Genomic DNA, 14,709 nt, shown 5'->3' with positions numbered 1-14,709 from the left:
CAAGGCCAATGGCCTTGTTACTTTGCCTGTGACCTACTGTCTATGCTAAAAATTTTTTTTTTAAACTTTCGCCACAATTTTTGACTTCTGGGACTAAAGAGTCTTCATATTTGCTATGCATACTCCACTAATTTAGTTACTTCAAAGGACATCAAGGTCAATGACCTTGTTACCTTGAATGTGACCTATATGCAAAATTAATATTTTTTTTTTTGGAATTTTGTTGCCGTCGCGCGCATAGTGTTTCACAAACACATCTTGTTTAAACACGAGTTTGAGGGCAGTTTTTGTTAATGAAGAGCAAATTGAAACTCTTTTAATTAAAAGAAAAATTGAGCAAGCTCATATACCCCACACTCCCCCAATCTCAAAGTTCTGAAATCCCAGAAAAAAAGGAATCAGAATATCCTGGTAATATGCACATCTACACACTGTCCTAAATACCTACAAAGTTTGACTAACTCTGTGCAGCGTTTTATGAGGAGTTGCGCTGACAAAATGTTCATCTCTATATTCAAGGTATGGACAGAAACCTAAGTTAAAAAGTGCCGAAATTCCCAGAAAAATAAAGGAATCGGAATTTCCTGGTAATATGCACATCTACACACTGCGTCCTAAATATCTCCAAAGTTTGACGAAATTCTGTGCAGCGGTTTAAAAGGAGTTGTGCTGACAAAATGTTCATCTCTATATTCAAGGTATGACAAAAAATCTAATTTGAAAAGTGTGGAAATGACCGGATAAAGTAAAGGAATAGGTATTTCCTGGTGATATGCACATCTGCACATTGTGTCCTAAAAATCTGCAAAGTTTGACGAAATTCTCTGTAACGGTTTATGATGAGTTGCGCTGACAAAAAAACACACACAAAAAAAAACAGGACTGTCTGACTGAATGACACTCTGACGGACGGGTCAGAAACATTATACCTCACGCAACTTGTTGCTTGGGGTATAATTACTGAACGAAATTTCTGTATTCTTTTGAGCACAAGGAAAGAAGACAATTTTTTTGGTGTTCATTTCTCAAAAGTCGCCCTCGTGGTGTGGTGGCTAGAGCGTTCATGTATGCTCAATGGCAACGAAGAATGGAATTGATCCTTACACAGCAGGTTCGAATATCATCGTGTGACGTGAAGACCGGTTCTTCGAATGAGACCGTATATGTCGAGGCGGGGTGTTGCAGTAGGTGTTGGCACGAAAAAAATCTCGCTGCTCAATGGCCCTAAGTGCCGAGTATAGGACAACATTTACAGCTCTCCATTGGCAATTGGTGGCGTCTCCATATAAGTGAAAAGTCCCCGAGATTGATCTTAAGCAATATTCAAGTAATCTTACACCAAAAAGATGAAGAACTCTCATTTCTTAACTAAAGAGAAACGGTTTTACAAAACAAAAAAAAAATCAATTTTACAGAAGGCATAAAGTGAACTGAAATAGATTATAACGAAATGAAAATATCATGAAACTCGGTAATTACATAAGTTTGAAAAAAAAGTCTCATCAATTTTTAAAATTAAATATTTTCTCTTACATTTACTTCAGCAATCCCATAAATGAATTCCTCAAAAGAGCGATTGGATTTGAAAATGGATTAAAAATGTTCCTCAGTTATAAAATATACATATACAAATAATTAAACCAGGAAGATAAATCAGGAAAAGTAGGAAAGTCAAAATTCAGAGCCATTTTTTTTTATATAGAGTAACAACAGATTTCATTTTGTATAAAATGTGAATATATCGCCGTTTCATTGTTTATTTTTTATTTTTCTTTTTTTGATTTGATGTCGGCTTTTTATCTTCTAGTAACAGTTAGGAAGCTTCCTCTGAAGTACTACTTACTCAAAAGAGATTAAGAACTCGAACCAAACAAATAAAAAGATGAACAAAAATAAAGCAAATTTGAAGTAGAATATAAGTGTTTGGGATCGCTATCTACATTTAAAAAAAAATAGATGTACATAAAAACAAATTTTACAAGTAGATGTGCATGATCAGATTTGAGTACTTAGTCTTTAATAGGTTAGTCAAAGTCCATTGTCATGGTACAAATTCCAAATAAGTACATTATTCATGCTTTTTATTATATTTCACTAAAATACCTCACGTATTCACCTAAATTTACATCAACAATTGCTGCACATGCATTAGACAGGAAAAGCATTTTAAAATTTTAAGATCCAATTAAGGTTAGGAGGGCCTGGGAAATTTCTGATTAGATCAAGGACAAATTATTTTCTTCTTCACTGTAAAAGTTTGCCAAGCACCCCCCTCTCTGAAAAAAAAATCTCGCTAGTCCACAAATTTTATATATATTTTCCGGGGCAATTTATTAATTTCTATAAATCTGCCGGCTATATCCTGTTATTTGCAACGCGTTGCATTTAAGTTTTTACCACAGAAAATAATTGAAATAATATACCCGATCCTTATCAAATTAAATTCATTCAGGTATATTTGAGAAAATTATAAGGAAATATTTTTAAGGCGTCTAAGAATAATTAAAATTACAAGTATGAAGCAAATTTATCCTATTAATTCTCTGATTCTGGAAAACGTTGCACGCAACACTCCATAGTAAAATGACCGATTTCTCCATAGAGCGTTGCAAATAACAGGAGTATATAGGGCGACGAATTTTATTTTCCTGATATTGAAGTTATATTATTGTTCATAAAAGTGGAAGTGTCCCCGGGAAGAGGGTTTTCTTGGGGGTTAATATCAGAAAAAATGGGGCTTGGCTTTTTTGGGGTGAATCAAGATGAAAATATAGACATTTGACGGAATAAAGCGCTATTTTATTTTGCATGCGTTGCACGCATCGCTCCATAGTGTCGTTTACTAATAATTGAATTAGAAATTCAAATAATGAGTACACGACAAATTGTCGTGTATTCATTATTTGAATTTCTAATTCAATAATTAGTAAACGACAATAGTAAAATGACCGATTTCTCCATAGAGCGTTGCAAATAACAGGAATATATATAGGGCGACGAATTTTATTTTCCTGCTATTGAAACTAATCAGTGTACATAAAAGGGGAAGTTTCCCCGGGAAGAGGGTTTTCTTGGGGGGTTAATATCAGAAAAAAATGTGTCTTGGTTATTTTGGGGGTATCAAGCTAAAATGAATACATTTGACGGAATAAAGCGCTATTTTATTTTGCATGCGTTGCACGCAACGCTCCATAGTAAAATGACCGATTTCTCCATAGAGCGTTGCAAATAACAGGAGTATATATAGGCCGAGGAATTTTATTTTCCTGATATTGAAACTATATTAGTGTACATAAAAGGGGAAGTTTCCCCGGGAAGAGGGTTTTCTTGGGGGGTTAATATCAGAAAAAATGGGGCTTGGCTTTTTTGGGGGGAATCAAGATAGAAATATTTGACGGAATAAAGCGCTATTTTATTTTGCATGCGTTGCACGCATCGCTCCATAGTAAAATGACCGATTTCTCCATAGAACTTTGCAAATAACAGGAGTATATATAGGGCGACGAATTTTATTTTCCTGCTATTGAAATATATAAGTGTACATAAAGTGGAAGTGTCTCCGGGAAGAAGGTTTTCTTGGGGGGTTAATATCAGAAAAAATGGGGCTTGGTTATTTTGGGGGGGATCAAGCAAAAATGAATACATTTGACGGAATAAAGCGCTATTTTATTTTGCATGCGTTGCACGCAACGCTCCATAGTAAAATGACCGATTTCTCCATAGAGCGTTGCAAATAACAGGAGTGTCGTTTACTAATTATTGAATTAGAAATTCAAATAATGAGTACACGACAATTATAATTGTCGTGTACTCATTATTTGAATTTCTAATTCAATAATTAGTAAACGACAGGAGTATAAGGCCACGGATTTCATTGTTATGTTGTTTTAAACGAAATATTTTCCTGGAAGATGGTTTTGATAGTCGAATATTGAAAAAAAAATGCAATTCATCTGTTCAGTATTTCAACTGAATATATATGAAAAAAAATATATGTTTCTTCTTCCAAGAAATTTGGTTTAACCTCTAAAAAGGATAATATAAGAATATTTATTGGAATAAAATGTGATACCTATCGCAACAAATACAGTCATATATTTTTTTTTTTAACAAATAGATGAAAGTGATGAGAAAATTTTCTATGAATGTTTACAAAATAATATTTACATTTCCAATGTCTTTGTCCGAGATAAAATTACCAATTGTAAATGTAATTTAAGTACTTTTTATTGGCTAACTACATTTTTTCTTTTGCTTTGTTTTTGTGAGTGAGTGTGTTTGTTATTAGGATAGTTTAAAATCATGCGGCTTATTCTGTAAAAGCGTAAAGATCGATAATTTGCCTTTTTCTGATAATGTTGGACTTCATCTTTTCAAATACAGTTGAAGTACCCCAAAACTTATAAGCAACGCGTTGCAGATAACAGGATATAGCCAATCTGCCAACAACTCTACCCTCAGAATTTAAATGTCGTCCCCCAAAACACTACCGGTATTTTTTCCCATTTTTCTCCCTGCGAATTCCAAGTTTGTCCACTTTACTAGTCCATAGCAAAAGTTTGAGAAATAAACGAAGTTCTGCAATTTTTAAAAATTTAAATGTATACTTTGAAAAGTCATGCTAAGTATTTAATATCGCTATTATGTCCTGATGCAAATATACCTGAAACACCCTAAAGATTCGTCGATCTAATCAATACGTACGCCTCACTGCGGGTATGACCGGTTCTATCAATAACGGGGTATAAGATAGTACACCATGATAAAAGCCCCTGTCACAACGACCCCTGAATTAGTGACTACAATAACATATATACTTTAATACCGGTGGTATAATAGTGACCAGGGTTTTCCATGAGCTGTTTTCCGTACACAGTAAAATTTTCTCCGACATAGTAACGATTCAAGTTTTATGCATGCGACCACAGTTCTTTGGATTGCTTTAAAAACCAGAAGTCTCTGTCGAGACTGAAGCTCTACTGGTTTGTAGTTATAATAAAGAAAGAGAAAAGTAGCAGTTGGGATATAAAACTTTACAAAAGCAATGAATGGAATAATGACAAAAACCGATACACAGAATTATGTATATTAGTGTAGTCTACTTGTGTGCCAAGTTATATTGAAATCAGACCAAAACTGTAGGAGGAGTAGCATTTCAAATTATTTCAAAGAAATTTCTTTTTTAAGTAACAACAGCAACACCGTTCATTGAAACAAAAACCTATATACAGAATTACGTATCTTAGTGTAGTCTACTTGTGTGCCAAGTTATATTGAAATCAGACCAAAACTGTAGAAGGAGTAGCATTTTGAATGTTTTTCACAGAATTTTCTATTTTTAGTAACAACGGCAACAATGTTCTTTGAAATCAAAAACCAATATACAGAATTATGTATCTTAGTGAAGTCTACTTGTGTGCCAAGTTATAATAAAATCAGTCCAAAACTGTAGGAGGAGTAGCATTTTGAAAGTATTTTTTTAAATTTCTATTTTTAGTAACAACGGCAACACTGTTCATGGAAATCAAAAACCGCTAACCAGAATTATGTATCTTAGTGTAGTCTACTTGTGTGCCAAGTTATATTGAAATCAGATTTAAACTGTAGGAGGAGTAGCATTTTGAATGATTTTCACAAAAAATTCTATTTTTAGTAACAACAGCAACAACATTCATCGAAATCAAAAACCGATACATGGAATTATGTATCTTAGTATAGTCTACTTGTGTGCCAAGTTATATTGAAATCTGACCAAAACTGCAGGAGGAGTAGCATTTTGAATGATTTTCACAAAAAATTCTATTTTTAGTAACAACGGCAACACCGTTCATGGAAATCATAAACCGATACACAGAATTATTTATCTAAGTGTAGTCTACTTGTTTGCCAAGTTATATTGAAATCTGACCAAAACTGTAGGAGGAGTAGCATTTTGAAAGTATTTTTTTTAATTTCTATTTTTAGTAACAACGGCAACACCGTTCATGGAAATCAAAAACCGCTAAACAGAATTATGTATCTTAGTGTAGTCTACTTGTGTGCCAAGTTATATTGAAATCAGATTTAAACTGTAGGAGGAGTAGCATTTTGAATGATTTTCACAAAAAATTCTATTTTTAGTAACAACAGCAACAACATTCATCGAAATCAAAAACCGATACATGGAATTATGTATCTTAGTATAGTCTACTTGTGTGCCAAGTTATATTGAAATCTGACCAAAACTGCAGGAGGAGTAGCATTTTGAATGATTTTCACAAAAAATTCTATTTTTAGTAACAACGGCAACACCGTTCATGGAAATCATAAACCGATACACAGAATTATTTATCTAAGTGTAGTCTACTTGTTTGCCAAGTTATATTGAAATCTGACCAAAACTGTAGGAGGAGTAGCATTTTGAAAGTATTTTTTTTAATTTCTATTTTTAGTAACAACGGCAACACCGTTCATGGAAATCAAAAACCGCTAAACAGAATTATGTATCTTAGTGTAGTCTACTTGTGTGCCAAGTTATATTGAAATCAGATTTAAACTGTAGGAGGAGTAGCATTTTGAACGATTTTCACAAAAAATTCTATTTTTAGTAACAACAGCAACATCATTCATCGAAATCAAAAACAGATATATGGAATTATGTATCTTAGTATAGTCTACTTGTGTGCCAAGTTATATTGAAATCTGACCAAAACTGTAGGAGGAGTAACATTTTGAATGATTTTCACAAAAAATTCTATTTTTAGTAACAACGGCAACACCGTTCATGGAAATCATAAACCGATACACAGAATTATGTATCTTAGTGTAGTCTACTTGTATGCCAAGTCATATTGAAATCAGACCAAAACTGTAGGAGGAGTAGCATTTTGAATGATTTTCACAAAAATTTCTATTTTTAGTAACAACAGCAACACCGTTCATCGAAATCAAAAACAGATACACAGAATTATGTATCTAAGTGTAGTCTACTTGTGTGCCAAGTTATACTGAAATCAGACCAAAACTGTAGGAGGAGTAACATTTTGAAAAATTGTTTACAGACGGATAGACAGACAGACAGACAGACAGACGGACGGACGACGGACGCATAACTATCGCATAAGCTCTTCTGGTCTCTGACCAGTAGAGCTAAAAAGTCGGTGTAAAGTTTTTTTTTTCAACACCTCATTTTTTTTTCTAAGCGATCTAAAGGCCTGTGCATGCGACATAGTAAAAATGTGATCTAGGCATTTGTAATATACCTAATGTGTATCACCCAATTTTACTGTTGATTTTACGCAATCACGTGATGTCGTGATCCCACTTTCCGAATCACCACACTTTGGTTTTCTGAATCCATATCACCACAATCGCATCATCTCGGGTCTTTCCGTCAGAGGTCGGAAAAACAACCTCGAATGTATTAAGATCACCAGATGTTAAAAATTTATACATTTCCTGTTTATTCAATATAGGATATACGGAGTTAGAAGTCCCTTCTATACTATATTTTAGGTAATATCATTAAATTGAATAAAGTTAAACTCCATATTCTACAGATAAAAAGTCCCCATGCATTTATTTCAAAGATCGTGAAAAGGGAGGGTTGTCATGGCGTCTACCATATACATTCGAGGTCGTTTTTCCACTAGTCGGAAAGGCCCGAGAAGTTGCGATTGCATATCACCACTCTCTGAAACTGATGACGTAGTACGCAAAAACATGACGTTTTTCTTGCGCGTTAAAAAGTCCCTTGTTATTAAGCTTTGCTAAATGGATAAATATTATATAATTGATTATATAATTGATCTCTTAAGTTTTATTTTGCTATATTTAGTTAGTTATAAGGGGGTATCGCGTCTCGTTTGATCTGATGATGATTTTTTTTTATCTGTAAATGAGCGCATAAAAAACCATACTGCACTACTCTGTTGAATTAAAAAAAAAAAAAAAAAAAAAAAACTCTAATGGTAAGATAGGAATGTACGCAATGATTCTCTGTCCAGTCGATCAATGTTTCCATATTCGGAAAAAAAGTAATGAAATTATTCATGAGAGGGAACACATACGTCAGGCAATACTGATTTTCCTGCAAATCCGTGTCCATCGTTTTTTCTATGACCATACACGATTAACCCGAACGCCGCATTCTTTGTCGATTCAACTCTTAACAGACCTCCCTGTACTTGTAAAACAACAACGACAAAGTCCAAATCCCTAAATGTTACGGTTTTATAGAATTTTCTGTCATTCAAGTAATGGATGATTTTCGTTTCGTTCAACATCAAGTTGTCAAGTGATTTTGCTTCAACTATCATAGCGACGTAATTATCTTTGAAGTTTTCAGGAACCATCACGAGATATTTATTTGTATACTGTCTAATTCCTGGTACAGTAATCATGTAAGGGTCCCCATGTCGTCAGACCCAGTGGCAAAACTGGTGACCAAAACCGGTTTTTCTGAATCTATGACAACGACGTCTTGATCCGAAAATATTATTTCAAAATATCCACTGGGATGAAGTATTTTCTCTTTTTGTTCATTTCCAATCTTGTATGTAAGACGAGTTTCGAAAGGAGATATAATTTTCAGGAATGTCCCCTCCCTATTATAGTTAGGTGGGACTATATACATTTTATCCAGTCTATCAACTGGTGGAAGTTGTTCATCAAGCTTACTGCAAGCTCCAAAATCAGTGCTGTTTTCAAAACGTACTTTATGGCAGTGACTTCCAGAAAAAACGGCGATAGCCGAGCTTGCTACAATTAATGTTCCTGACATGTCAACCCTGTGCCATATTTGATAGGTTTGAAGCTCATTTAAAACGAGAATAAATTCACTGCCATTTTGGTAAGTTACCCCATCTATCTTTTTCGGCAAATCAGGATAAAAACGAAAATTAATTTTGATTATGGTACCGTTCTCTGGTGTGGTTATTGCAAACTGTGAACTTTGTGAAGTTTTGTTGAAAATTTTGGGTGAAGAAATAACATATGAATTAGATATCGTCTTCATTGGTAAAATGCTAGTGCTATCAGATGAAAGGATATCATTATCAATAATGATAACGGATGCGTCTCTGGAAGTCTCGATCAACAGTGCTTTTTCTTCGATTTTGTTGTATAAAAGTGCAATCGAATTTGAAACGTTAATTTCTTTCACATTTCTCCTTGGTGCCATAACTTCATTAAACAGCTGTGTAGAAAACTTCGAAATTAATTTAAACTCAAAATCTTCATCCGATAAAATGAATATTGTCTTGGTTCTGTTGTCTACATCGTTGTGATTGCCAGTAAAACAGACCAAAAACTGGCGTCCTTGAATTCCTGTCAAACAAACGTTAAAAATGTTTAAATACTTTCAAATTTTTTTAAAGAAATTTAAAAACATTTAAATAATTCCTTGAAGAACTTGGTACCTGTTTTTCCTGCGCTTGTATAATTCATTCCTTTAAAAGGTTCATTAGGGCAAACCACTGTTTTCTTGTTCTGACCATTAGATTCCACATTAGCACCGATATTGATCTTGTGGGCATCTGTAACGCAATAATCTGGTTTCAAATGGATTGGTGTGTTTGAAAAACCCACAATCGCAGGTAACATACCGGGGTACTATACTCAACAAAAAAAGAAACGCATATTCAGAATAATATAAAAATCTAAGTTTTCAGTTTAAACCTTATTCTATTTAAGCAATTTTAGAGTGTGTTGTGATAAAAATCAAACATGTCCTACGTTGCAAAATGAAAAGTCAAGTTCATGTCATTTTTATCGCCCCCAAATTCAAGGGGCATAACAATATGTACTGTGCGACGTCTCAACGCTAGTGGGTTTCCAATGTACGGATGTCGTGGAGGAATACCATCTCCTCTTAGTCTCTTGCGAACAATTTATGCACTTTTATGCTGATTTTTTCATCCAGCAATTGTAGCAGCAGTTTTACAGCAAGTTCTGAATCGCACGAGGTGCTGAAGGGGGGGGGGGGTCTGACGGTCCTGCCTGGGTGTGGTTACCTGCGGACGGCCAATGGTCTTCCTACGTTAGTTTAAAGGTTACAAAGCCCATTGATGTATTTCTAATGAAGTTGCAACTTCTTGTTGCGTAGCTCCGTTTAGTATCATCGTTAGCTTGATTGTGTTCATCTTTGTTTTGGCGTGGCATTGCAGCTTCAACACTGCAATCAAATCTTAAAAATGGGTTAAATAGGAGTTTTAATAGTTCCTCTTAATCCAAAATATCAACGAAAATAGACAACCGATTTTAAAGAAATCAGGAAAAATACTACATTCATAAAAAACTTTTAATCAAGCGAGATAATTCAACACTTGGGTTTTAAAACCACATGATGTCCTTTAAATAGGTCACAGGTATCCAATGATATAAAATATTGTTGTTCCAAGTACATTTTAAAAATTTCTTTGACGAGTAAAACAATATGCGTGTCTTTTTTTGTTGAGTATATATTTGAATATATATTTGAATTTACGTATAACAATGTATACAAATATGCAAATAGGGAAAGTAAACAAAATGTACACAGGGTTTATATCGGAAATGTTTCGTATTTCATTGAAAATAGCACGCAGAGAATAAAATTACAACTAAAATCATTTTACAACTAGATATCATCGAGATGGTGGCCATCTCAAAAGCCCTGCTTTTAGCAATGAACATGAAAATGTAATGTAGCTGAAAAAAGGGTTAATTTTGAAGGTGTTTAAGATTAAAGGGGACAAAAAGTAACTAGTCCCTGAAAAATAATACATTAAAAAAACAAAGGGGAGAGAAGACAAGCCCCGGACAAGCATTTTCTTATATTAATACTAATAATACTAATATAATTCTGCTATTTCCTTCACCTTAGACCTAGAAAAATGGTTCACAAACACTGTACACCCTTTACCCAAAGGCACTCTGTGAGTGAAGTATGAGCCACATTGAACAGATCCTAGGAGAGAAAATATGCTCCAGACAAGGATTTTTCATATTATTATGCTTTGACCTTTAACCTAGAAACATGGATCATGGATAACCAAAGGCACTCTTTGGGTGAAGTATGAGTCAGATTGGGTCAGTGGGAGAAGAGATATGCTCTGGACAAGGATTTTTCATATATTTCTGCTTTGACCTTGACTTTTGACCTAGAAACATGGTTTAAGGTCACTGCACACCGGTTACCCTTAGGTACTCTGTGGATGAAGAATGAGCCAGATTGGTTCCAGGGGAGAGAAGATATGCTACGGACAAGGATTTTAAAAATAATTCTGCTATGACTTTGATCATTGACCTAGAAACATGGTTCAAGGTCACTGCACACCGGTTACCCAAAGGCACTCTGTTGGTGAAGTGCGAGCCAGATTGGGCCAAGGGGAGGTAAAATATACTCCGGACAAGAGATCTCGGATGGATAGCCGGACGGACAGACTGATTACTATAGGGCGCCCGCCGAGCGTGGCCCTTATAAATATTCTTTGAAAAAAACTGAAACCTTAATATATCCTTTAAGCTGGGTTTACTCACTCGATATCCAATGGTGCGAATCCATGTACTTTAAGTCGTGTACTAAAAATTTAATTTAATTACTGTTGATTTTTTTCGTTCAAGGGAAGGACCGAGCTGAGAACAGACGACATTTTGAAAAACCATGCAACTTAGAAGGCGAAAAGCTATCAGTCAAATCTTTTCTTGAAAAACGCTGTTGACCAATTACATCCCACGTTAAATCTTCGGTGCAATGTTGAGAAAATTTAGTGGACGATTTTAACTACATCACTTGAATGACCGAGTATGGGATTTGCAAAACACGATATAAACGATTCCTGAATGGCTATGATAATTTAATTTATAAGTAACTAGTGCTAATTGTAACGGGAACCGTTACAGATGTTCCCCAAGCGCCCCCAACTCCCTTTTGGTGCCATATTCCTTGTAAGCCTCATTAAATAAGACAACATCTGTGCATTTTTGACTTTGAGAACGTTTATCCAAAAGGATACCAATTATATTCAAATTTTAACATTGAACGCGTGCCCATGTGCATACACGTGTGCGATGATCATATAATCTTGTCTACACTTTCTATATATTTAGATATACTTTATATTAAAGCATTCAGTCCAAAAGTATTAAAAAATCACTCATTCAAGTGTATTTTTAATTTCACTCGTTCCAAATGCATGCACATGCGTGCACGTGCATGATGACTATACTTTCTTGTAGGAGGCCCTGATATCTATCTATGTTCTAAATCCCATCCTGTTTGGTTGAAAACCAAGGGAGTTATAACCATTCCAAGTTTCAGCCAATCAGATTCGACACACGTGCATCCACGTGATTTCAAGAATTTCTTTCTAAATCATATTGTAGAATATCCTTATGCATGACTTTGTTTTAGATTTCTAAGCATTTCGTCAAAAAACAAAGGAGATATAGCCGTTTAAAGTTTCACCCAATCAGATTGCAGCACACGTGCATGCGCGTGATTTCTTGCATTTTTTTGTATATCATATTGCAGGATATCCTAATGCATGACTATGTTTTAAATTTCAAAGCATTTCGTCAAAAAACAAAGGAGATATAGCCATTTAAAGTTTCAGCCAATCAGATTGCAGCGCACGTGCATGCGCGTGATTTCATGAAATTTTTTCCATATTATGTTGTAGGATATCCTAATTCATGTTAATGTCAAAAATTTCAAAGCATTTCGTCGAAAAACAAGAGATATTGAGATTTTTGTTTCAGCCAATCAGAGCAAGGCGCACGAGCATGCGCGTGAGTTCGTGCGAATTTGACAGTATCACATTATCTACACTACTAATCTATCCTTATATAATGAGTTTCAAATCTTTTCATCAAAAAATGTAAAAGTTATAGCTATATTAATTATATCAGTCAATTCACTCATTTCACGCGCACGCACGTGCATGCGTATGCGCGCAAAATGACCTTCGTTCCGCACACCTACACTACACACCTATTAACCAGTGTTTTCAATAAGAGCCGGCAACCGGCAAAATTAACCGCCTGTACGAGAAATTTTGCCGGCTATGAAATTTCCGTCATTAAGATTTTGCCGGGGCTGATACGTGAAATCCATAGATTTTGTCGCAACTATTTCCATGATTTAGAGTAGCTTCCGTTGAGTGCGCTCTTTTTTTATGGAAGTTTGGTTAGATCGATCGTGTTATGCAATGGCGGCGCGGACAACGAATATTTGAGCGAAGTCGTGGAGAAACGTGCTGTTGCTGCTGTAACACATGCGTTTGAGATCACATACATTAAGAGGCATAAAGAATGGTCCCTTCCAAAAAGATTTGTTTGTGTTTTATAATTTTCGATTGAAAATTGATTTGTGCGGCAGCCTTAATATTAAGTGAAGGGTTCCCCGGTGAAAAAACGGCAAATAAATATAATTTTAAGCCCTTACGAAAAATGTTGAATTCTTACAGAATTTCCTCAAACTGAAAATCTCAAGTGTTAAGCTAAGACGTAATAATTACGAATAAAAGTCTTAATATTTTGATCGTGACTCAGACGTACATGTAGAAATATTCTTACAGAATTTCCTCAAACTGAAAATGTAAAATTTTATTCTCATTTATTCGTGTAAAGATATCTTGAAATACAGGAACAGTGTCATTTTCACATTTGGGAAGGTTTTAATGTACTAGTATTTTGTATCAAATTCCATTTTCTTAATTATTTTGTTCTGACAATCTGTACATAATGAAAATGCCAAAGTATAAATAAGTTTTAAAATTATTTTATGAAACGTCTAAGATTGCAGAATATTTCAATTTTTGGAGGGTACTGTATATCACCAAGTGTTAAAAAAAAATACATTTTTAACTAAATAATTTTTTTTTTGAATTTTGAATAAAAGACCTGACTAATTTATGTGAAAGGGACAAATATGTAGAATTTTCAGTATAATATTCTACCACAGACAATTGTCTGTACTAGAATTTCATACTTTTAAGTTGTCTATATGTTTGTATAGACACTTAGTTTTCAGAAGAAAAAAAACTCAGTCTGTCAAAAAACTGTCAAACAAATCTGTGAAAAGGTAAAAAAATGTTTCTAATTGGCTTTTTAAGGTAAAATTTGATAATTGATAGTGACAGGAATGTGAAAAAATGGTACTTTTTTAATAGTCTGAGAGGTAAGAAAATGAGTCAAAAATGCTGATTTTCGTTTTCGGCCGGGGGGGCTTTGCCCCCCTGGGCCCCCTCCCAGGGCTCTGCCCTGGACCCGCTGGGGGCCTAAGGCGGCCCCCAGACCCCTCGCCTGGTTTCCTGCTATTCCTTCTATTTTTCCTTCTATTGAAAATCTTATTGAAAACACTGTATTAACCCTAAAAAGGTTTTAGCTCAGTTGGGTGAACAGTTTCTGAGAACACTCGCGGACAAAAAAAGTACCGGAGAAGAAATAAGAAAAAAAAAATAATAATAATAACTAGATAAGAAACTCGTTGCGAGCAACGAGAGGTCTTCCGTCCGATTCCGAAAAAACCCCCCGCAAAATCGAGCTGAAAAAGTGATAAAACTTTATGGAAACAAAGGGGATTGAACCCGGGTCGCCAGCATGAAAATCCAAAGCGCTTACTATTACGCTATGGGGACCACAGCCCTAAATCTACTTGTATATACTTCTGAAACAGTACATCGTTCTTAGAATAATGAAAGGCGGGTTACTATTCAAAATTTAGCGCCAAACGCCACGAGTGAATCT

The 14,709-nt window shown here is 34.8% G+C and overlaps 1 protein-coding gene across 1 annotated transcript; it reads right to left on the bottom strand.

Moving 5' to 3' along the window:
* Positions 1–8,377: 8,377 nt before the first annotated feature.
* LOC134238140 (IgGFc-binding protein-like) lies at positions 8,378–9,582 on the bottom strand. The gene is made up of 2 exons (XM_062720260.1): positions 9,399–9,582; positions 8,378–9,306 (listed from the first exon to the last, which is right to left on the bottom strand). The coding sequence occupies exons 1-2, from the start codon at positions 9,580–9,582 to the stop codon at positions 8,378–8,380; spliced, it is 1,113 nt and encodes a 370-aa protein (XP_062576244.1).
* Between the last annotated feature and the right edge of the window lie 5,127 nt (positions 9,583–14,709).

The sequence above is a fragment of the Saccostrea cucullata genome, unplaced genomic scaffold (genome assembly GCF_032062105.1).
Source record: "Saccostrea cucullata isolate Sc308-1 unplaced genomic scaffold, CSIRO_AGI_Scuc_v1 ctg7626, whole genome shotgun sequence".
In the NCBI taxonomy this organism is placed as follows: Eukaryota; Metazoa; Mollusca; class Bivalvia; order Ostreida; family Ostreidae; genus Saccostrea; species Saccostrea cuccullata.
Note: the sequence above shows the minus strand (reverse complement) of the source record. Positions and strands in the feature narration are given on the sequence as shown.

Coding starts and splice junctions, on each gene's coding strand:
- LOC134238140 (XM_062720260.1), bottom strand. CDS start 9,582: ATGTTACCTGCGATTGTGGGTTTTTCAAACACACCAATCCATTTGAAA. Junction 9,307..9,398: donor TACAAGCGCAGGAAAAACAG/GTACCAAGTTCT, acceptor TTTGTTTGACAG/GAATTCAAGGACGCCAGTTT.